We start from the raw sequence: 21,560 nt of genomic DNA, 5'->3' as shown, positions 1-21,560 counted from the left end.
AAATACAGTGGCCTAAATTCTATTTTATATTGAAAAAACTGCAGTTCAGGTGCCCAGTCCAACATAGAAAGCAACAGTGACACCACTGTGCAATAGTGATAATGGATCTAAATTTGCAATGACTGCCCTCAGAGTCCTACAGAGTCAAATAAATGTGTCTTTCAACACCTGGGACATTTGACCTTAGCTGCTTCTGCTTTGAGTGGTTTTAAAAAATTGTATTAATGTTGTCAGAAAAAGTTACGGGCCACTGTTCCCTTCTCATTTGCAAAGAACTTTAGTTGAAAAGTTATTTGAAAAGTTTCCGTTGTTGATTTATTATCTAAGAAAAGAGATTTGCCTGACAAATCAGTGGAACAAATTCATAAAGATGTCCCTGGGTGTTTCATTAGTATTGTGTTTTTCCCCAAATCTTAGATGAAAAATATTTGAATAATTACTCAATAGAGTAAAAAGAAAACAATGGTTCCTTGTTGTCCAAGGTGGATGGAAGGAGTTGTTTAGATTCAAAGGTCAACTGCAAGAATTCTGCCAACAAGGCAAGGCTTCGTGTTTTGTTCTATAATTATGTTTAGAAAATCATTTCATGATCAAATATTAATTTGTGAAGAGGTTTGTGTGGCAAGGAAGTAGGGCTTTTTATGAATTAGAGGAATTTACATTAGATTGTTTAGGGCTGTTTTTTGCTGGGTTAAATCTCAGCAAGATGTTGAGGTCAGGCTGTGTTCCTTACTCTCGTTCTCCTTTATGGTCTTTTTTAAGTGAAAATAATTTGACCTGCAGTTTTTTTATGCCCTTAGCCACGGATACTCCCCAGTTTCCAAACCAGCATGTTGACAAGCATCATCCCTTATTCTACCCCCACCTCCAGAAAACAGTTCTGTTGGGTTAATGGGAGAGAAAAGGTTCTTATGGAATTAGGGACGATAGGCATTTAACATTTGGAAGTATATTGTGTGCTTTTAAGGCCACATTTAGAAAATAACTTCACTGTCTGCTACTAATATTCAGTCCTGTGTTTTGGTGAGTGATTAAAGCTCCATTTCTTTTCTCCTGCCGGGTCTTCAGGTGATAACCTAGATCTAGACAGAGTGAGCTACGTTGCTGTTAGAGTGAATTTGTTCCCTAACCCATCCTGTGAATATCAATGCTAACAACAGTGTCTTGTGTTTTTTTTTTTCCTTTTTTGTCTTTCCTTTCCTTTCTTTCTTTTTTTTTAAATCAATGTGCTTTTTCCTATGTGAATAATTATATGTCTAGAAACAGCCATGGAGTGATTTTGCTGTTCTGAATGGGGGAAAGATTAATAGTGACATTTGGAAGGCAAGTATATTGTCAGATTTTAGCTCATTTAATATTGTGTCCTTTTGCATGGCTGTGGCTGTATATTTTTCTTCTTCATGACTGTCGTGCATTCTGCAGGGACCGAGTGATGGGGCTTCTTGCTAGGGCTGTCCAGCTCACACACATGTTGCCTTTTTTTGATGTCTCCCGTGAATGACTTCAAGCTGATTGCCCCAGGTTCCCCATTGTCTTGTAAGAACAGCGCTTGCACCGAGTCAGCACCCGGCAGTCCTTGCATGCATGCCTTTCTCTGCCTAAGCTCACGTACACTCTCTGCCTCATGCCGGGAGGACTTTTCTCGCCTTTGATATATGGGGCCCTGTCCTCCCCCTTTCTCTAGTAACAGGGATCTGTTTTCCTCTAGGATTTGCATGCCGCCACAGTTAACCCGGACCCCAGCTTAAAAGAGTTTGAAGGAGCAACACTACGTTACGCATCTTTGAAACTCAGGTAGGACATTGGAAGGACCTGCCGTGATGGGTGGCTTTGTGCAGCTAGAGTTTGCAGTAGAATTCTAAGTCCAATTTTCTGTTTTTCTTTCTAGAAATGCTCCACATGCTGATGATGACGATTCTTGTAGTATCAACAGTGACCCAGAAGCCAAGGTTTGTAAGAAACGTGCTTTCAGCCACCAGCTTATATTCTTGCATCCAAGTCATGACTTTGGATAATGGCCCAGTTTTTATAAACCATCAACTCAGAGCCACTTAATAAGTAATTATTCCTCCAGCTTCTCTCTTTCCTAATCTCCCTACACTTAAAGTAAATCCCTAGGCCAAGTCAGGTTTAGGAGGATTTCTATCATCAAGACTCTGCCTGTGTCTCGTATATCAGTTCTTCGCACAATGTGATAAGTTAAAATTATTGTTTGAATGGGTGAGCTTCAGAAGCCTTTGAAGATAAACCAGGCTCTGCCTTGCAATGCAGTGGGAGGGGTGGTTGAACAGGTGGTGTGAGACCCTTGTGCCTACCTCCTCCAGGGCAGCCTCACACCTGTGCAGGGTGAAACCTCTGCCATCGCTGTCATAAACAGGGGCGTTTTGTGATGGAAAGTGAGAGTGAACTTTTGCTTCTGGACTTCTGGTGGGGCACCAGCAGGGCCAGCATTTTTTTTTTTTTAAAGATTTTATTTATTTATTTATTTCCCCCCCAAAGCCCCAGTAGATAGTTGTATGTCATAGCTGCACATCCTTCTAGTTGCTGTATGTGGGACGCGGCCTCAGCATGGCCGGAGAAGTGGTGTATCGGTGCACACCCGGGATCCGAACCCGGGCTGCCAGCAGCAGAGCGCGTGCACTTAACCGCTAAGCCACTGGGCCGGCAGGGCCAGCATTAAGGGCATGTGGCCAGTGCAGTTCTCCTGAGAATCAGGGCCCCATGTAAGGGGTTTTAATGCTGTGTGGTTGCCGTCTCGCAATTGTTAATAATTTTATCTTTGAATTTGTGTTTTATAAGTGAAGTCTGATGGGGCAATGGAGTGCAGCAGGGGGTTGGAGCCTTGGCTGATGCACAGTCCTGCCACCTCCCTACCTCTTTGGGTGGTCCTTAGCTGCCTGTTTCCCTGCTCCTCGGCACCCCAGGCCCTGCCAGAACTCCCCATCCCTGCCCCCACCCAGCAACTGCTACTGCCTTCCTCCCCAGTAGGAGCCTAGGTGTGAGCATGGTGAGAGTTGGCATCGAGCACGCAATCTCCATGGTGTTTCTGGAAGGGGCAAAGGAGTAGCCTGCCCAGCCCAGGCTTACAGCACCTGGTATATTCAGCGGGTGACTCAGTGGGGGTGAGGCCTGCCTACTCCCAATCTAGGTACCTAGCATGTTCTAGCACAGATGTTGCAACACACTTGAGGGTCACCCGTCTCAAGTGGGGGTGGGGGTGGTAGGTGCATAGGAAAGGGGGCTCCCTGGCTCCATTCCCCACCCCCTGTCAGGGCATGGGGCGTTGGTCCAGCAGCTGGAAGGAGGGGGAGCCCAGAAGCTGATGGTCTCTGGGAATGGGCAGGGCCCCTGGGCACCTGTAATAGTCTGCGCTCACCCTGCAAGTATGCCTGTGCCCGAAGGAGCATGACGTTAAATAACAACTAAAAAACATCCTAACGGGTGGAGAGAGAATGCAGAAGAAAGGAAAAAGTTTCATGTTTTAGTACTTTTTATATTTTTCCTGCTTTTTGAGGAAGGGGCCCTGCATTTTTATTTTGCACACTTCATTTTCATTTGCATATGTAGCTGGTCCTACATATTTTTTCTGAATCCCAAGGTAGATGTGTGTCTATGAATAAAATAGCAAGTAGTTTCCCTTAGTAGTAGCTAAGTGGGGAACACTGTGCAGGTTCAAAACCTTGACTCCTTTGCCAGAAACTACCATATTGCCTTTGGTTCTGTAAGAGTCTCAGGGCTCGCAGTGGAAATCTCCGCTGCTCCTGGTCTACTCAGCTTCAAGCTAAGCACAGCCTGATCGGATGAAGGCCACTCCAGAGCCAGCAGTGTTCTGAACAAGTCCTTGGGCTGCTGCTAACATGTTGGGCTTTAAAGATAAATTTTATGGCAAGGAAGGGATGCAGTAAAACAGGAAGGCAGGCTGTGAATAATTTGCTTTGCCATCGGGTGTTTTACAACGGCTATCAGCAAAGCCTGGAGGAGGAGAGGCGAGCAGCAGCGGTATCTCTGCCCACCGCCAGGGCCAGGGCAGTGACGTCAGTAAAGCCACCCTGTGAAATTGACAGGAGCGGGTGGGGAGGGTGATGCATGGAATGGATATCGAATTGGTAACAGGAATAGAAGGCCTAGTTGAAATATTACCTATGTCAGTGCTTTCTCTTTTTTCCTCCCAGTTGTATTGCTTAGTGAATTCTTTATCTGCCACCTTTCTATTGCCAGCGTGTCTGTTCCAATACCTGTTGAATTTGTTCATATTAATAAGGAGGCTCAGCTTTGTCATAAGTTACTGAAGTTACACTTAGTTCTAAACAAAAAAGTATGTGTGTTGCATTTGTTTTAAATCCTACTTTGTTCCATAAAAGATCTGAGAAGACTTATAAGAACAAATGCTTTCTTAAAAAGGCGCAGAAAATACAAGGGAATAAGCGGTGCACCTGTCTGTACTGGGACGATAGATGGAGTTAGGACAGATCAAACTCGGGAGAAGGGAAAACGTGGCTTTTCAGATCAGAGGACTCTGCATAGTTACGAAAATTGACCTTCAGGTTCATTTTTGTGCTTCTTGGTGATTATTTACATTGGGGATTCTTAAGGTTGATGGCATGAATCTCTAAGGGCAACTCAGAATCTTGAAAGGATTTCTGCAAACTTCGTGCTTCCAACTGCCCCCGCTGCACCCTAGATTCTGAAGGTCCCCTGTGCTGTAGAAAGTCACTGTCACTCTTGAGGACCGCAAGCGTGTTGGCAGGGGAAAAGGGTTTCAGAACCTTCCTTTATATGAATCACACAGCACATAAGGCAAAAACATCCCAGTTCCTTATGGAATGTGATGGTTTTTCTAGTGCTTCATTATAAAATAATTGTAATAATTAATATTTATTGAGTGCTAACATTTTGCCAGGCATGGTCCTAAAAACTTTATTCCTATTGACTCTAATCTCACAAAAATTCAGTGGGCTAAGTATCATTATCTCCATATGGCAGATGTGGAAACCGAGGCATTGAAAGGTTAACAGCTAGTAAGTAGTAGAGTCAGGATTTGAATCCAGGCCATTTGGCTCCAGAGCCCATGCTCACTAGACTGTCTAAAGAAGAGTGTCACTTGGAGCTTCATTTGGGGACCACCATCAAATAATGTGATCAATGTCCTCAACGATATTCCAAATACGTAATATATAGAAATTTGGATTTTGACAGTTGGTATTTCATGGCATTACTCATTGGAAGCAAAGGATAAACACCCCAGCAAAATTTATTTCATGTAAATTGGTGAAGGATTATGACAGTGTGGACCAGCTTTCTGGTCAGACTTCAGGCAGAGATGAACTCTAGACTCTAGAAGTGGAATGGGTGGGCTGCAGGTTTTTTCAGACCATCTCTCATAGTTTAATTTCAACTAGGCTTATGATAAAAGTTGGGCCAGAACAGGAGGAAGCCGGGGGCTGGAGTGGAGCTAAGCCGCATTGCTGGGGATTGGCAGAGCTACACACTTTAGGTCCACCATGCAGGTGGCGGGTTGACATCTCAGGAAATTGAGGAGTCTCGCTGTACTTCTCTGGATGCAGGGTCCCTCCACTCACTAATGGAATTGGGCCCAGGGAAGGCCAAGACGATCTTTCAGAATTACAATTATTTCAAAATCCAACAGCCCTAAATGAAATTACTTTTTACCAATTTTGAAGATGTGAGTGAGTTGAGAACTGACTTGAATGAAGCCACTTTGGAAAAGCTCCCCATCACCACCACCCTCTGTCGTCCCCCATCTGCCCTCTTAGTCACTTCTCGCCTGTTTAGTGCTGCCTCGGGCACCTAAAAATATTTAATTTCATGTATGATGGAATTCTAAATATAGTCCCTGAGAAATGATTACTAAAAAGATGATTATAGAAAATATATGCCCTACGCCCTAAATGAAATTTACATGCTAAAAAAATAAAAATCATTTTTAGACTATCAGGATGTGGATACTTGGAACCCTCTCCAGCCACTGAGTCTGAGCATCTTGATAATCAGTTGTTCAGTGAAACCTCTAAACAGCAGTGGCGACGTAAAATGACCTGTACACGTGCACATATGCACTCTCTCTCCCCCTCAGAAAAGCAAAGTATATTTGTAACTCTGAAAATGCTTTTTGAGCCTACCTAATTTTTTATACAATAAATATTTTTTGTAGTTGATAGCAATATGTGTGTGTTTGTGTATAATTCTGAGCCCTTTAACTTTTTATTTTAAAATAATTATAGATTTATAGAAGAGTCGCAAAGATTGAGTTTCCATATACCCTTCACCTTGCTTTCCCTAAAAACATCTTTGTAATCATGGTACAATGATCAAAACTAGGAAATTAGTGTTGATACCATATTATTGACTAAACTATAGGCTTTATTCACATTTTCCCATTTTTTCCACTAATGTCCTTTTTCTGTTCCTGGACCCAATTTAGATACACATTGCATTTACTGAGCTCTTTAAAAATTATTCACATATTCCTTTCCACAATTCTCAGATTTGTCATTCTTAATTCCATTATAATATTCCATTTAATTAATAGCGCCATAGTCTGTCTAGGCACCCAGTGGCCACAAGAGCAATTTCCAGTACTACAGAGCAGATAGCTACAACTTCATAAAAATAGGTGACTTTTTTCTTTTAAATTAGTGTTTCAGTATAGGTTGCTAAAACGGGTATTACCAGGTCAAAGGCTATCAGTTTATGGCTTCTGTCACTTATTGCAAAATTGCTTTTCAGAAAGGCTATAGCAGCATGTAATTCCATCAGTAATAGCCTAGAAAACACCTCTTTGTCCACCGCCCACTATACTCTAGGCCTTGTCATTTTATTTATTCATCTTTGTTTTATTGCATGTTAGCCATTATCTCCTAGTATAAAATGTCCGCTTCTCAAATTATCATCAAGAAAGGGCATTTCTTATAAAACTCTGTGTTTCTGTCCATTCTTGTCCAGTTTTTCCCCTTATTTTCTATGCATTTTTTAAAATAAAATTTTTATTTTGGAATAATTCTAGATTTACCAAAAAGTTACGAAGACAGTAAAGCAAGTTCCTGTATATCCTTCACGCAGCCTCCCTCACGTCCTGTCTTACCTAACCCTAGTACACATGTCAAAACTAAGAAATTAACAGTGGTACAAAACTATTAACTAACACCTTATTCTGATTTTATCAGTTTTTCTTCTAATGTCCTTTTTCTGTTCCAGAATCTAATTCAAGATATCACATTGAGTTTAGTCCCTATGCATTTTTATTTTTTATTTATTTATTTATTTATTTATTTTTTTCTGTGAGGAAGATCAGCCCTGAGCTAACATCCATGCCAATCCTCTTTTTGCTGAGGAAGACCGGCTCTGAGCTAACATCTATTGCCAATCCTCCTCCTTTTTTTCCCCAAAGCCCCAGTAGATAGTTGTGTGTCATCGTTGCACATCCTTCTAGTTGCTGTATGTGGGACGTGGCCTCAGCATGGCCGGAGAAGCGGTGAGTCGGTGCACGCCTGGGATCCGAACCCCGGGCTGCCAGTAGCGGATCCGAACCCCGGGCTGCCAGTAGCGGAGGTGCGCACTTAACCGCTAAGCCACGGGGCTGGCCCCTTATGCATTTTTAAATTCAAAACTTTATTCGGGGCCGGCCCTGTGGCTTGGCGGTTAAGTGCGCGCGCTGCGATGCTGGTGGCCCGGGTTCGGATCCCGGGTGCGCATCGAGGCACCGCTTCTCCGTTCATCCTGAGGCCGAGTCCCACATACAGCAACTAGAAAGATGTGCAGCTACGACACACAACTATCCACTGGGGCTTTGGGGGGAAAAATAAAATAAATAAAATCTTTAAAAAAAAAAAAAAACTTTATTCGTTATTGTAATCTTAAATATTTTTCTTTACTCATTTATTTGTTTGTGTCACTTTTCCATGTGAAAATGTTTTAAAACTTTGTGTGTAGTCAAACCTTTTTAGATAATTGCCTCTCCTGCTTCATTGCTCAAGAAGGCAACTCCTTGCTACATTTGGGTGGTCAGGTAGTTTGCGCTTCTAAATTCCCATGATTTTGCAGTTTCGTCCTACTTTCATAACTTAAAATCTGAATTTAGCCCTATAAAGCTTTCCTTTCCTCATGGCATGTGGCATATTACTGATTAGATTAGAATGCTTGATTAGAATGGTCAACAGTAAAATAAAAATCAGTTATAATTAACTTATAGAAAACTTAATGCTTTGAAAATATGTACCAGTTCCTTAGAGTTCTTGGCATATCCTTTGTGTGGCTCTGCTTGGACTTCTGTAAAGGAGGTGTTCTGCCACCTTGTGGACAACATTGAAAATTACATCTTTAAAGAAATTGACATTTCATTTGGAATCATTGAATTGCATATAGCTGGAAGTGACATTATAAATGATCTAATGGGCCTCCTTAACAGGTGGAAAAAAGTGAATCCCAGAAAATTTGAGTAAATGTCTTTCCTAGGGTCACACAGTTAATTAGTGGTGGAGATGGCATTCAAAAGTAGGTCCCTGGGGCCTGTGAGCAGTTCATCCTGCTGTCTTCTCTCAGTGTATAACAGATCATTTTCAGGATATTTGTGAGGAGACGTTCTTAGAACTGCTTTTAGAACATTATTCTTTAAAATCCATGATAAAGGAACTGGGTAAGGAAGATTGTATTATCCCAAGCATTAAATTCTCTGGGTTTCAACTTCCTCATCTGTAAAATGAATGTGTCGTCATCTCAGAAGTCGCTTCTGGTCCTGAGGAATTTGAAGAGTCCACGTGAAATGTGGCAGTCCTGATCTATGGCATCTGGAGATGAAATAGTTCAATCTGATCTCTCTCCAAATCTGAGGAAGGAGAGAAAGTGATGTGAGCCAGGGCTGGAGACAGGCAGCTGGCTCCCTTTTCTGAACACACGCTCCACCTGTGCCTTGCACCATGCTAGGCACTTACATGCAATTTTCTTGTAAACACAAGGCATCGTGGTGATTTTCCCCAGATTACAGATAAGAAACTGGTTCTTTGAACAGGTTAAATAATTTGTTTTATCACACAGCTAGTAACTGGGACTCAAACTCAGATGCATTTGACTCCAAAGCCCAAGAAAGTATCATCCTCCCCCGTCCCGCCCGCCCCCCCCCCCGCCGCCCCGGTTACTGCTTCCCTAAGCTTTCAGGTCCCTTTGGCCGCCTGGGTGTTTTGGGTGGAGGTAGCAGAGATGTTGGAGGTAAGCATGGGGAGGGGTGGAGGGTCATTGCTTGAGGACAGACTCCCCCTTTCTTTTCACCGTCCCCCAGACTCACATGGGCCAGTCGTTTGCAAGGCTCTCAAACTTTCCTGCACAAGTTGGCAAATTCTGTTGTTCTCGGGCGGGGCCGAGGGACTGCAATTCTGTTAAGCTCTCAGGTGATGCTGCTGCTGCTTGTCCGCACACAACACTTTGAGTAGCAACAGTAACCAGTTTGAAACCTGATAAATAAGGTGTCGTTTTGTGTGTCTTCTACAGGGAAGTAGACATTGTCTTTCTACACAGTACCTTCCAGTTCTGTTACGACCATTTGCAGCAGTTCTCAGCTTGGGGAATTTTTATCCAGGCACTGGTTTTTGTGAAAGCTTCGCTTGTCTCCTTACCCTTTTGTTGCAGCCTGCCCCAGATGGAGAGAAAAGGAAGGAGATGATACAAATCAGTTGGTTAGTAGGTTTGGTAGAGGAGCTTTCTGAAATGAATGGTGAGGGAACACGAGACTAATATTCATCTGTAAGCTTTATTTATCTGTGCCATCCCTGGGTTCCTATTAGCATAGATTTTCATGAAGTAATTATATTAGCAGCTACTGACTCGATTAGCACTAATAGATAAACAGGAAGGGGTAGGGAGTATCTTTTCTCATTCAGATTTATTTCTGGTCTGTGTAGCAAATTCATTATCATTACTTAGCATTTATATGGGATTTTATGTCTGCAGGTCGTTCTTATAATTGATTTTTGGTTGTGTGGCACGGGTTTTTTCTTTCAGAAATCCTGATCTGTGTGAGAAGTTTGGATTTGATTTCTGTTGTGGATTTGGTAATTGAGTCAAAAACATTTATTGAATGCTGAATGCTCAAGGAGAGGCTGTAAGTTATAATGGTTAAGAGCGTGGACTCTGGACTCAGACTGCCTGGGTTCAAAGCCAGGCTTTGCTACTTACTAGCTGGGTGACCTTGGGCAAGTTACTTAGCCTCTCTGTACCTCAGTTTCCTCATCTGTAGAGTGAGAATAATAATAGTAGCTACCTCACAAGGCTATTGTAAACATTGAGTTGATATATTATAAACGTAAGATATGTGTTAAGTGCTTGGAAGCGTCCCTGGCACGTAATAAGCATGCTTTATGTATTAGCCATGATTACTGTTCCTGTTACAAAGAGGAATAGATATATACCTTGCCTTCGAGGGGCAGACAACAAAGAGGCAAATTCGATGTGGTTTCCCAGAAGGAGATGGTGCCTAAACTAATGAGTGTCCTTGCATTACAGCAGGATTTAGTGATTCTCTGCCAAAATGTAAATGTAAGTTCAGAAGATTTAAAAATAATTTTACATGTAAATTTGTGTTCATTTTCAGCAAATCCTTTTAGGAACAGATCTATTAAGGTGAGGCTCATCTGTATTTGTCCAATACTGCAGATAACATCGTTTCTGTTATCTATTCCTATGTACTATGTAACAAACTCTGCCAAAACTTGGTAGCTTAAAACGACCATTTATTTTGCTCACGATTTTGTGGGTTCAGGAATTTGGGAAGGGTTCAGGGGTGCAGTTCATTTCTGATCCACATGGGGGCAGCTGGGGCAGGGAGGATCCACTTCCAAGTTGGATTCTTCCTCCTCATGCCTAGCGACTCGGTGCTCTTGGCCATTTTCTCTCTTCACATGGCAGCTCATCCTTCAGGGCCTCTCCATGTGGCTTGGGCTTCTCACAGTGGTGGTCTTGGGGAGGCAGGCATACTTCTTATGTGGCGTCTGGCTTCCAAGAAGCAGAAAGCCGAACCTACCAGGTGAGGTAAGGCTGTTCCTGGAAATGGCAGCACATCATTTCCTCCATATTTGATTAACCAAAGCAATCACAGACCAGATCCAAGAGTGGAGAAATGGACTCCACCTCTTGAGCAAGAGTGGCAAGGTCACATTGCGGAAAGCACGTTGGATGGGAAGCTTTATTGCGGCCATCTTTGGGACATACAATCTGCAAAAATGTCATTCCCACATTTCAGTCGTTCAATGAAAATGCCCTTAGTGAAGGGCATGATTATCAACACAGTTGAATCAAGAAACCAAGGCACGGAGCCAGCGACAAACATACCAGGTCCTGCCAGAACGAGATTTGTCCTGTCATGCGTGGCTTTTAGGTTGACATTCACAAAGAGAAAATAAGGACCATCTCGCTCAAGCCTTAGGAGAAGTGGAAGGAACAGAGAGAAGCAAAGTGATCTGCCGTCGTCATGGCAGAGCGGGACTCAAAGCCGGGCTCCCCGACCCTGGTCCAGTGTGGTTTTCCGCTGAGCAGAGCTGACATGCACTGCCTCCTGGACACCGAGCCATTGGCCCTGCATGTTCGTTTTGTCTCCTAGCCCAGAGGACAGCTTTTGTGTTTCTAAAACTGTTTTCTTCCCTTTATTTGCCAATATGGCCAAGCGTAATGCTGTGTTTCTGGCAGAACCACGGCTTCTTTTCCCTTATTAACTTTTGGCCACTACACTTGCCTGAGCGAGCAGTCGAGGAATTGGCAGCCATGTGAGCCCCCGGGTTTTGAAGGGCACTGTTGAAACGAGGTGCATTGTTATCCAACTGTTGGCAGCTGCACCCTGTGGTGGGCAGATGCCTAGAAAGGCTAATTAAGGAAAGGCAGACTTCCCTCTTCCCCTGAAGGAATGCAGCAGGAAGCAGGAGAGGTGATGGGCAGCGGCCAGCAGCAGTGGCGGAGATGGACATTCTGAAGGTGTGCTTGGACCAGCAGGTGCATGAACCTCGTCCCGTGGGATCCTGGCAGAGCATTCCGCGCCGTGGATAGTCACGGATCTGAACAGCCTCAGGTAGAAGCAGCAGAGGTGCATTCATCCAGCAGGGCTGCCTCCTCCGGGAAGGGCCAGCTGGTCAAGACCTGGGAGTCCTGAAGCTGGCATTCCAGCACTACCTGGAGAATTGCCGACAGATATCAGGGCTTGTTCTCTCGGGGCTGTTGCCTGAGAAATTACTGCCAGTACCAGTGTTGAGGTAGTAATGCAGACATTTCTTTTTTTTTTTTTTGCAGTTAATAAAATTGATACAGAAATGATGGTTCTGCCTATAGGACTGTTAGAATAATTCAGACACCAAGCCATTTTAGCTAAGCCACACCATCCTCTCACTCCTACAACTCCTATTTAAAATCTCATCAAAGTGTGAAGTCACAAAGATCAGAGCCTGAGTTCTTCCTCTGCTCGTGTCTCCGGTGCTTCTAAGGAAATCATTTTAGTAGTCAAACTTTCATATTTGCAGTCTCTAAACACCAAGAATGACAACTCTCAATGGTTGTCTGCAGCCAATTCATCCATCCATTCGTTTGGCCTATTACATGCAGGGTGGTATGAGATCAATCAGACTGGGGAGGGGAGCAAAAGAAAATAATACAGCAGGAAAATGGTAATCTCATTTAAGAACAGCAGTTACAATGTTACTGGAATTAAAGAAGGAAGAGATAACTTGCATCTATCTGTACATGGAATTTCAGTTGCTTATGTTGAAGGTGATGTTTAAGATTAGTTCACTAAGCAATAACACATGAATAATTTTAATTGACAAGCTAAGGTGCCAGTCAACAGATGAATGAATAAAGAGGATGTGGGGTGTGTGTGTGTGTGTGTGTGTGTATATACATATATATATGTATATATACACAATGGAATATCATTCAGCCATGAGGGAGAAGGAAATCCTGTCAATTGTGACAACATAGATGGACCTTGAGGGCATTATGTTAAGTGAGATAAGTCATTCAGAGAAAGACAAATACTATATGATCTCACTTATACATGGAATCTAAAAAAGCCGAGCTCTTAGAGCATAGAGTGATAGTTACCGGCGGTGAGGGAGGTTGGGAGAATTGGGGAAATGTTTAAGGGTACAAACTTGCAACCAGTAGATAAATCAGTCCTGGAGATCTAATGCACAGCGTGGTGATTATAGTCAACAGTACCGTAGTACATACTTCAAAGTTGCTAAGAGAATAGATCTTAAATGTTCCCTCAACAAAAAAGAAGTGAAAATTATGTGACATGATAGAGGTTTTAGCTAACGCTCCGGTGGTAATCAGATTGCAATATGTAAATGCATCAAACCCAACACATTGTACACCTTAAACTTACATGATGTTATATATCAATTACATCTCAATTTTTTAAATGAATTAATTTAAAAATAATTTCAGTTGACTTTAAGAGACCCTCAGACTAAAAATCGCTTCATTAAGACTATGTTTAGCTGTTGAACCAACACATTCCAAACCCAGATCTCTAGCCATATGGTGCTTTAGTTCACCTTCTGATGGGACAGAGCAGAAATGTGTCCCTTTGGAATCCATTACAGTCTCTCATTCACTCAGCTGACTTGCTGCTCAGGAAGAGGGTAGACAGGTCCCCACCCAGGGCCCACTTTTCAGCTTCAGCCACATTACCAATGGTCAGTTTGACCAGCAAGCGACTCCTGTCTCTAGCAAAGCTGGAAAGTTGGTTCATGTAAGTGACAAATGGAACCTAGAACCAAAACTTTATGATTCGTCAAGAAGCCCTTCTCCTGAGCGCTTGACTTTTTTCAGAGCTGTGAGTTCAGATGAGATCTAGAGCAACCTAGAGCTTATTTTTATAGAAAGTGCTCAGTTTTTTCCCTCTTCACTAATGCTATAGACCAGCGTCACTTAGTAAATAAAAGACTGTATGAAGCTCATTTCTCCTGCTTCAGATATTCTTATACATCTCTGCCATGTTTTGTTTGAGATCTAGAAAGAATGGACATCCAACGTGGACCTTCATCATTTGGCGATGGTAGGAGTAGGTGGAGAAGGAAACTAGCATTTCTCTGATTCCAGCCATGTGCTGGAAACCCTATGTGGCGCTTCCCATGCCGTGGGCCATCTGATTCTCAGAACAGCCCTGCAAGGGAGGTGATGTTATTATCCCCATTTCACATGTGAGGAAATTAAGATTCAAGGAACCTAAGTCACTTTCCTAAAATCACAAATCTAGTATATGGACGAACTAAAATTTGAGCCTGAGTGAGGCAGACTCTAAAGCCTGTGTTCTTTCTGATGATAAAATAACGATGATAGCTGATGTGCATCAAGCATTTCGTGTGTATGGGTCACAAACATTCCTGGGGCCGTTATCAGCAAGCTCGGTTTCCTGTCTTGAGACTCATCTGGCACCTCTGTAAATGGCTGTGGCAAACACCCACACGGTGCTTCCACTGTGCTGTTCTCCCACAAGCCCCGTGAGGTACGTTCTCGTTATCTCCTATTTTTGGTTGGAGCCGAGGCACAGCATCTTAGGTGATTTGCCCACAGTTCCACAGCTGGTAAATGGCAGAGCGGAGACTGGCACCCGGGCAGTCTGGCTTCAGAGCCCAAGCTTTTATCGCCTGGGCTGCCCTGCCTCAGATGTAGGTGGGCCTTCCCGTGGCCTTGCAAGCAGGCGTTTGGTTTGGTTCTCTGATCCCTGTGCTCTTGTTGTGGTGGGAGTTCTATAGCACAAGCTCGAGTTTACCCAGAGATGTTCAACTGCTTTAAAGATTGAAAGGAAAAATAAAGTATGGGTTTTGTGTGTGTGTTTTGGTTTTGGTTTTGGTTTTGTTTGTGTGTGTGGTTCTTTTTAGTTTGTTTTTTGGTTTGGGGTTTTTTTTTAGTGGAGTACGCAAGCAGTTGACTCCCAGTGAATGCCGCAGAGGAAAAACCAGCCAGAGTCTTGTGCCTCATGCAGGGCCATGCTCCAAGGAGAAAAAGTGTGAAGTAGGAGCTGGAGTACCTGGGTTCTGGTCCCAGTTCTGTCGGTGGTGAGCTGTGTGAATTCAAATAAGTCACTTAACCTCTCTGAACACTGCTTTTCTCATCTGTAAAATGAGGTGGTACTAATGCCTAATCTGGGGAACTCATAGTATTATTGTGAGGACGAAATAAGATGTTATAGGAATGCTTTGATAACTCTAGAGCCGTAGCCAAACATAATGTAAGATTTTGGCCTTCCAAAAGTTTCTTTAAAAAATTCTGATGTAATGGTTCCCGACAGTCCCATCCGTCATGGTGAGTTATCGGTTTTGCTGCTCTGTGGATAAAGTCACTTGGAGACAATGTGGGATTTAGCCCAGACCCAGGCATGCTGTCTCTAAGGCCACCCTCCCTCTCTCTCTAATCCCTGAGTTTGGGAATCATTTTAGCAATTGGAGTATTACGATGTGTCGGAGCTTAACTTAAGCAGCATAAATTTCTTTTTTCCAGGCCAAGGAAAAAAATTAAAATGGGAAATGTCTGGTAACACACTAGTTATTAATAAAAATGCAGATAGTACCAGCTTATGAAAGTAGTGTGAGGAGTTTTAATCTAATTTCTATGAAGGAGACAGTGACCACGTGTATAAAGAATTTACTCTATGTCAATATGGGATTGAGTGTTTGTTGTCTCATCTTATAGACAAAACAAGCCTTGAAACAGTTTTTTGGCTGGTGGATTTAGTGTGTGTGTGATTTTTCACTTTACGTAGAACAGATTATTCTCCCCTTTTCCTTTGTGTTAGGACACATTTATGTAAAGCATTTTTCAATTCAGAATTCCACGGTGGTTCAGCCGGATCGGGAACAGAGCCCCTGAGTTCAGCAACGCAAGTCTTCCTTCCTTTCCTGGTGCCCCAGTTAAAGCCCACTCTGGTCTCAGCCTCCAGAGTCCTGGTTGAAAAGACTTGGACTTTAGTCACCAGGGACTTTATACTAGCTTTAAATAGACCTTACTCTAAAGTTCTACATAAATATTAATCGACTTCCAAGTTGTCCCCATTTTGCAGGAAACTGTCAATTGTTTGCTCGCTCCTTGCTTTGGTCTGCCACTTCTCCCCAGCATTTACTGTGATTTTCAGAGAGTTACAGGGATGGCAAAAGAAGGAGGATTATAGCAGAATCTGGCCTGCTGCCTTTAACAGCATTAAAGCACTCTTGCTATAGAAGAGATCAGACTGTTGATAAATAATGTAGCACCTATAAAACATTTTCCCAAAAATCTTTTTTTTTAATTTATTAAAAAGTTAACATGGGGGGCCAGCCCCCTGGTGTAGTGGTTGAGTTACATGCGTTCCACTTCAGAGGCCCGGGTTCTTGGATTCGGATCCCAGGCGCAGACCTACACCACTCGTTAGCCATGCTGTAGCAGTGACCCACATACAAAATAGAGTAAGATTGGCACAGATGTTAGCTCAGGGCAAATCTTCCTCAGGAAAAAAAAAAAAAAGTTAGCAGGGGCGAGAGTGGGAATTGACACAGGAAGCTGATGGCACATAATTTCGTAGTGGCACATAAGTGTAGTTTTCCATTGCATTATATGCAGAGCACCTTCCCATTCCTTTAGAGTTCATTGAGGACCTCTCTCCATGAAAGATACAAAGTCTGCAGAGACAAACATGTGCCCACACTGAGTAACTGTGTGTTAATGGTGGTGACGATGTGCTAGCTAGTCCCCTTCCCACCAGAGTAAGCTGTGTAGAATTAAGATAATGTGCTCTGGCCAGCACGAGGGCATAGAACATTGTTAATATGTGAACATATTCTGAAGACATAAAAATAAATATTATTTTGTGTCCTGTTCTATGTGCTCAAGTGTAAACTGCCATCCTCTCTAACATGTAAAGGCTCTTCCCAAAGCAATTTGAAAAATAGGATAGTCGAGGCTCTAATGCTTTGTCATGGAATAAGTTTCACAGAGATTGCATTTTGCAGACAGAATCATAACCTAGATACAGAATAAACTTAATGACTCTGGTGTAGTCATCTTTGTTGAAACACGAAGGTCACTGGGGACAATTAAATCATCACCCTGTTTTTAAAGCTTTGCCCCAGGGATAAAGAGCTCAGTAGAGGCTTCCTTGTTTTAATATCTCTTTTCCTTAAGAAGTTCACTAATACCGCTCTCCAAATTCTCCTTGGATTTCCAAAGCCCCTTCCTCTTATAGAAGGACAACCTTTGGTTGGCGTTTTCCCCACCATCATTCAATACGTCAAGATAACCCTTCTCATTCTTGTCTGAGAAAATTAATCCAGACTCCCTCCACCTTTCTTTATAATTCACAGGACTCATGTCGCTTTGATTACTTTTGGTGACTTTTCTCTGGATACACAGCATCTTTTCATTAGAAGAAAAATTAATCAACAGCTAATAGGTGCTGATGATGTGCTTGGCACTTACCTAGGCATTGTGGGGTATGGAAAAAATACCCAGGGGGTCTCTGACCTCAAGTGGCTGATGCTGCAGGGGGTAGTGGAAGGGCTACTGTGTTGAGATTCAGGAGACCCCACTGCTCATCCATACCTACTGCTCACGCGCTGGGAGACCTTGGGCAGGTCACTTGCCCTTGATGGGCCTCATCAACCAAGTAGAGAGGACATTAGAAAAGCTTTGAGTTTAGCTTAGAAAGCAAGGCTCAGAGGCTAATTGGGGAGCTGGAATTAATCCAAAGAATAGCAGAGTATTAAGAGATGTTCAACTGAGTATCTGCCTTAGGACTTCAGGAAAAGGAGAGATGAGTTTGGGAATGAGGCTTCTTGAATTTGAGCCAGCAGTCTAGCCCAAATCACTAGACCCACCCCATCCATTCTGGGGACAGAGTCCAAGTTGTCCCACAGGTGGCAGTAATGAGCCCCAGGCAATGGCAGGAGCTGCTCTAGCCTCATCCCAGTCAGGGAGCCCTGGCCCGTTCTGCAGTGTGGCCGAGACCCAAGGCCATGGTGCCAAGGCTAGCTGGCTGTGTATGCTGGATAATACTGAGTTCTTCTTCCTTTCCTCTGACCCTCCCCAGCACGTTCTCCTCACCCAGGACTTCTCTCTGTGCCTGCCTCTGCTGACTGCTTACTTCCTTATGCCTCATTCCCACCTCAGGGCTTTATCACAGGATCCAGTGTGCAGAGCCACTTCTCCTCTTGGACTTTTGGGAATCCGTTGCCTTGCAACACTCGCTGGGTCCCTCCCTTCCTTGGTTATTTTCTATGATCACCAGGGTTGACCAGTCATGCTTGCGCTTAGAATGGTTCTCCGTTTCTGGAGCTACTGGGCTTCCTTAGGCTGCTTCTATTCATCTTTCCTCACATGCAATTTAAAACATGATGATATCTGAACACAGGTGTATTACTTACTTGGAACAGAAACCAACTGTATAAGTTGACGTGGGCCAAAGCTGTTTCTTTAAAATAGAAGCACATCATCTTATTTTTTTTTTTTTTTAAAGATTTTATTTATTCAGTTTTTTCCCCCCAAAGCCCCAGTAGATAGTTGTATGTCATAGGTTCACATCCTTCTAGTTGCTGTACATGGGACTCGGCCTCGCGTTGGACAGAGAAGTGGTGCCTCGGGGCGCTCCCGGGATCCGAACCCGGGCTGCCAGCATCAGAGCGCGCGCACTTAACCGCTAATCCACGGAGCCGGCCCAGAAGCACATCATCTTGCATTTTGAAATGCTCAGCTAATACAGGGTGAGAGCTGCCAGTCTCCATGTGAAGAACCAAGTGGGAAGTCACAACCTTAGGAACTTGACCCATGTTTCTACAACAGGCTGGCCTGTGGCAGCAACTGCTTTGTGCCTGCTTGTGAGGAGAAGCCACAAGGGGTCTCTGTGGTCCATCTTCAGATGCAGTCCCAGATATGTCTGTTCTTCAGATACCTTGTCATCTCTGGAAGTAGACTTTTAGCCTCTCTTCTAGTCTGTTGCTGAAAATATCCTTCTTTTTAGTATTTCAGCTCTGTGTACATACATTCCTACCCTAAGAATTCAATATATCTAATTTAAAGCAAATTCTTTAAAACAACTACTTAAAATTCTTCTTGAATTGCCGTAAATGGCTTGGAAGAGCATCTCTTCAAATTCACGTCGTCTTTGCATTGCACAGTAAGTTCCAGTTGGTCAGGGACCATTTCGGTCAGTGGCAGTTACTAAGGGAACCCTTTAAAGACAACCCTCCGCGCCCATTCCAGTCCACACAAGACAGACACTCCTTCTTGTGCGCCATGCTCTGGGTAATGCTCTCGGGACTTGGGTTTACTCATTTGTGAAATGAGGTAGTTCGGTTCCGGGGTCCCCAGAGCCCTTGTGTTCTGGGTTTCTGTACCGTGATTAAATGCTTTTCCCGTGTGAGTACCGTGTAGACTTCTAGGAGTCAGCTTCCAGAATTCGAACATCATAAATACTCTCTTCAGGGCTGGTGCAGCAGTGCTTTTAATTGAGGTCTGTGTGGGTCTTCGCACTTTATGAGCTCTCTGAGTTTGTCTCAGACTCTTTGCAAAAAGTTGCAGATTTTTCGTTTCTAGGTAAGTGGTGTAAGGAGACCTTTCTTATAAACCAACAATAAAAAATACATTCAATTATTACCAATGATGGTAATAATTATAGCCAACTTTTACCAGGCTCCAGGTACTGCTCAAAGCCTACTTTACAGGTGTGCACTCATGTAACCCTTTCAGCAGTCAGGTTCTGTGCTTAGGGGTGGGGGGATGCTGCAGACCAAGTCCCTGCCTTCATGTAATTCACATTCCAGTGTGGGGAGAGAGAGAGACGGCACATCACAGGAGTGGAATATAAGTACCTTGGGTGAAAGTACTTTCTATGGAGAAAAATAAAGTAGGGAAGAGAGCTAGATAGTGCTGGGAGGGGCTGCAGTTTTAAATAGTCAGGGAAGGCCTCCTGGGAAGGAGAAGTGAGTAAGATGTGAGGGAACCAGATGGTTAACGGGGAAGCCCAAGGTCAGTGTGTGCCTGGAGGAGGAGGGAGCAGCCTGCAGGCCAGTGTGGCTGGAGCATGAGTGACCAGTGGGGACAGGATGGGATAAAATGTTTGAGAGGTATTTCACAGTTGGAGATGTCCTGAGAGATGTTTTAGCCCAAACCCTTCTCCCTCCTCAGCTCCCCCCTTCTCCTCTCTCATTTGTCAGGTGAGTACAATGAGGCACAGATAAATCAGGTGACATCCTGAAGGTCACCAGTGAGCAGCACCAGGACAAGAACCCAGGGTTTCCTGGTTCCTAGTCCCTCCTACACCCCACTACACCAAGATCCTGACAGCTTACAAGTAATTAAGCCCACCTCCACGACCCCATGCCCCTCTATCCTTGCTCTGGGATGAAGGGTAGATTGAATCAATTCTTGTTATTTGAGGTAGCTCTATAAAATTCTATAAAGGTGCTGCCAACACTGAATTAGCAAATACTGAAGCCCTGCTCCTAAGGGAAGTACAGGGTTAGGTTCCTGGGAGCCTCTGGTCACATTTTCATCAACCAATTAATACATAACCTTGTTTTATGTGTGTTTCTGTTTAAAGACACCTTATTTAATATGTGGTGTTGATTCATTAACACTGATCTCACAGCCAACAACACTATAACTCATGCCTGAATGAAGCTTGTCGAGCACAGGTGTTTTCTCTGTAAGGCCCGTCTCAGTGGCCTCGCCCTTAGGAACACTGGACAGCACTTCAGCAGTTCGCTTGGGGGCCATTTTAAATAGCAAAATCACCAAAAAAAAAACCCACGAAAGTGCAAAACCAGTGAGGTACTACATAGACCACGAAAAGGACACTTGTTTAAGTATGAGAACTGAAATAAGAAGGCAGTGTTTCCTTGTTCACCTTCATCTGGGAACATTCCCATCCAGTAACTCAGATTTTTTTGCCACTGTTGATATGTCGAAGAATGACCACAAAATCGCTAGAGTATTGATTTAGGAGTTACAGATAAATTTTAGCAAGTAGGTGAATTAGCAAATATGGAATCCACAAATAGTGAGGACTGACTGTATTTGCACTTGAGCTGTTCAGAGGAAGCACTTATTCAAGACCCAAGTAGCATCATTCTTTTTTTTAATTTTATTTATTTATTTATTTTTTCCCCCAAAGCCCCAGTGGATAGTTGTATGTCATAGCTGCACATCCTTCTAGTTGCTGTATGTGGGACGCAGCCTCAGCATGGCAAGAGAAGCGGTACGTCGGTGCGCGCCCGGGATCCGAACCCAGGCCGCCAGCAGCGGAGCGCGCACACTTAACTGCCAAGCCACAGGGCCGGCCCCCAAGTAGCATCATTCTTAATGGAATCATCTACTGGGCACATTTTAGAGTAGAGGATCAAATTAGTTCTGAATTGCCTCGGATATTCCCTATAGAGTATGCTTTTGGCTAACTGTTGTTAAGAATGATACTCTGTTTATTTGAGTGTTGCAATTTTCATATTGCAAGTAGACTTGTTACTAGTTGAGACTGGATGTGTAACTTCCTCATCTCCCTGGTGTCCCAGCTCTGACTCTCCTCTGCTTCCCCAGGT

At 43.5% G+C, this 21,560-nt stretch overlaps 1 protein-coding gene across 16 annotated transcripts in view; it reads left to right on the top strand.

Moving 5' to 3' along the window:
* Window positions 1-21,560, top strand: part of APBB2 (amyloid beta precursor protein binding family B member 2) — a 367,521-nt gene that overhangs the window by 251,884 nt on the left and 94,077 nt on the right. For 14 of the 16 annotated variants that reach the window (XM_087434241.1, XM_087434240.1, XM_014786909.2 and 11 more), the window contains 3 exons: window positions 1,261-1,323; window positions 1,709-1,794; window positions 1,889-1,949. In XM_087434241.1, the coding sequence (XP_087290367.1) occupies window positions 1,261-1,323; window positions 1,709-1,794; window positions 1,889-1,949 (210 nt within the window). The remainder of the gene's footprint in view (window positions 1-1,260; window positions 1,324-1,708; window positions 1,795-1,888; window positions 1,950-21,560) is intronic. The other 2 variants (XM_087434244.1, XM_087434242.1) reach the window with 1 other exon arrangement.

This window comes from Ceratotherium simum, chromosome 8, assembly GCF_057802395.1.
Source record: "Ceratotherium simum simum isolate JZ-2026a chromosome 8, ASM5780239v1, whole genome shotgun sequence".
NCBI lineage: Eukaryota > Metazoa > Chordata > Mammalia > Perissodactyla > Rhinocerotidae > Ceratotherium > Ceratotherium simum.
Note: the sequence above shows the minus strand (reverse complement) of the source record. Positions and strands in the feature narration are given on the sequence as shown.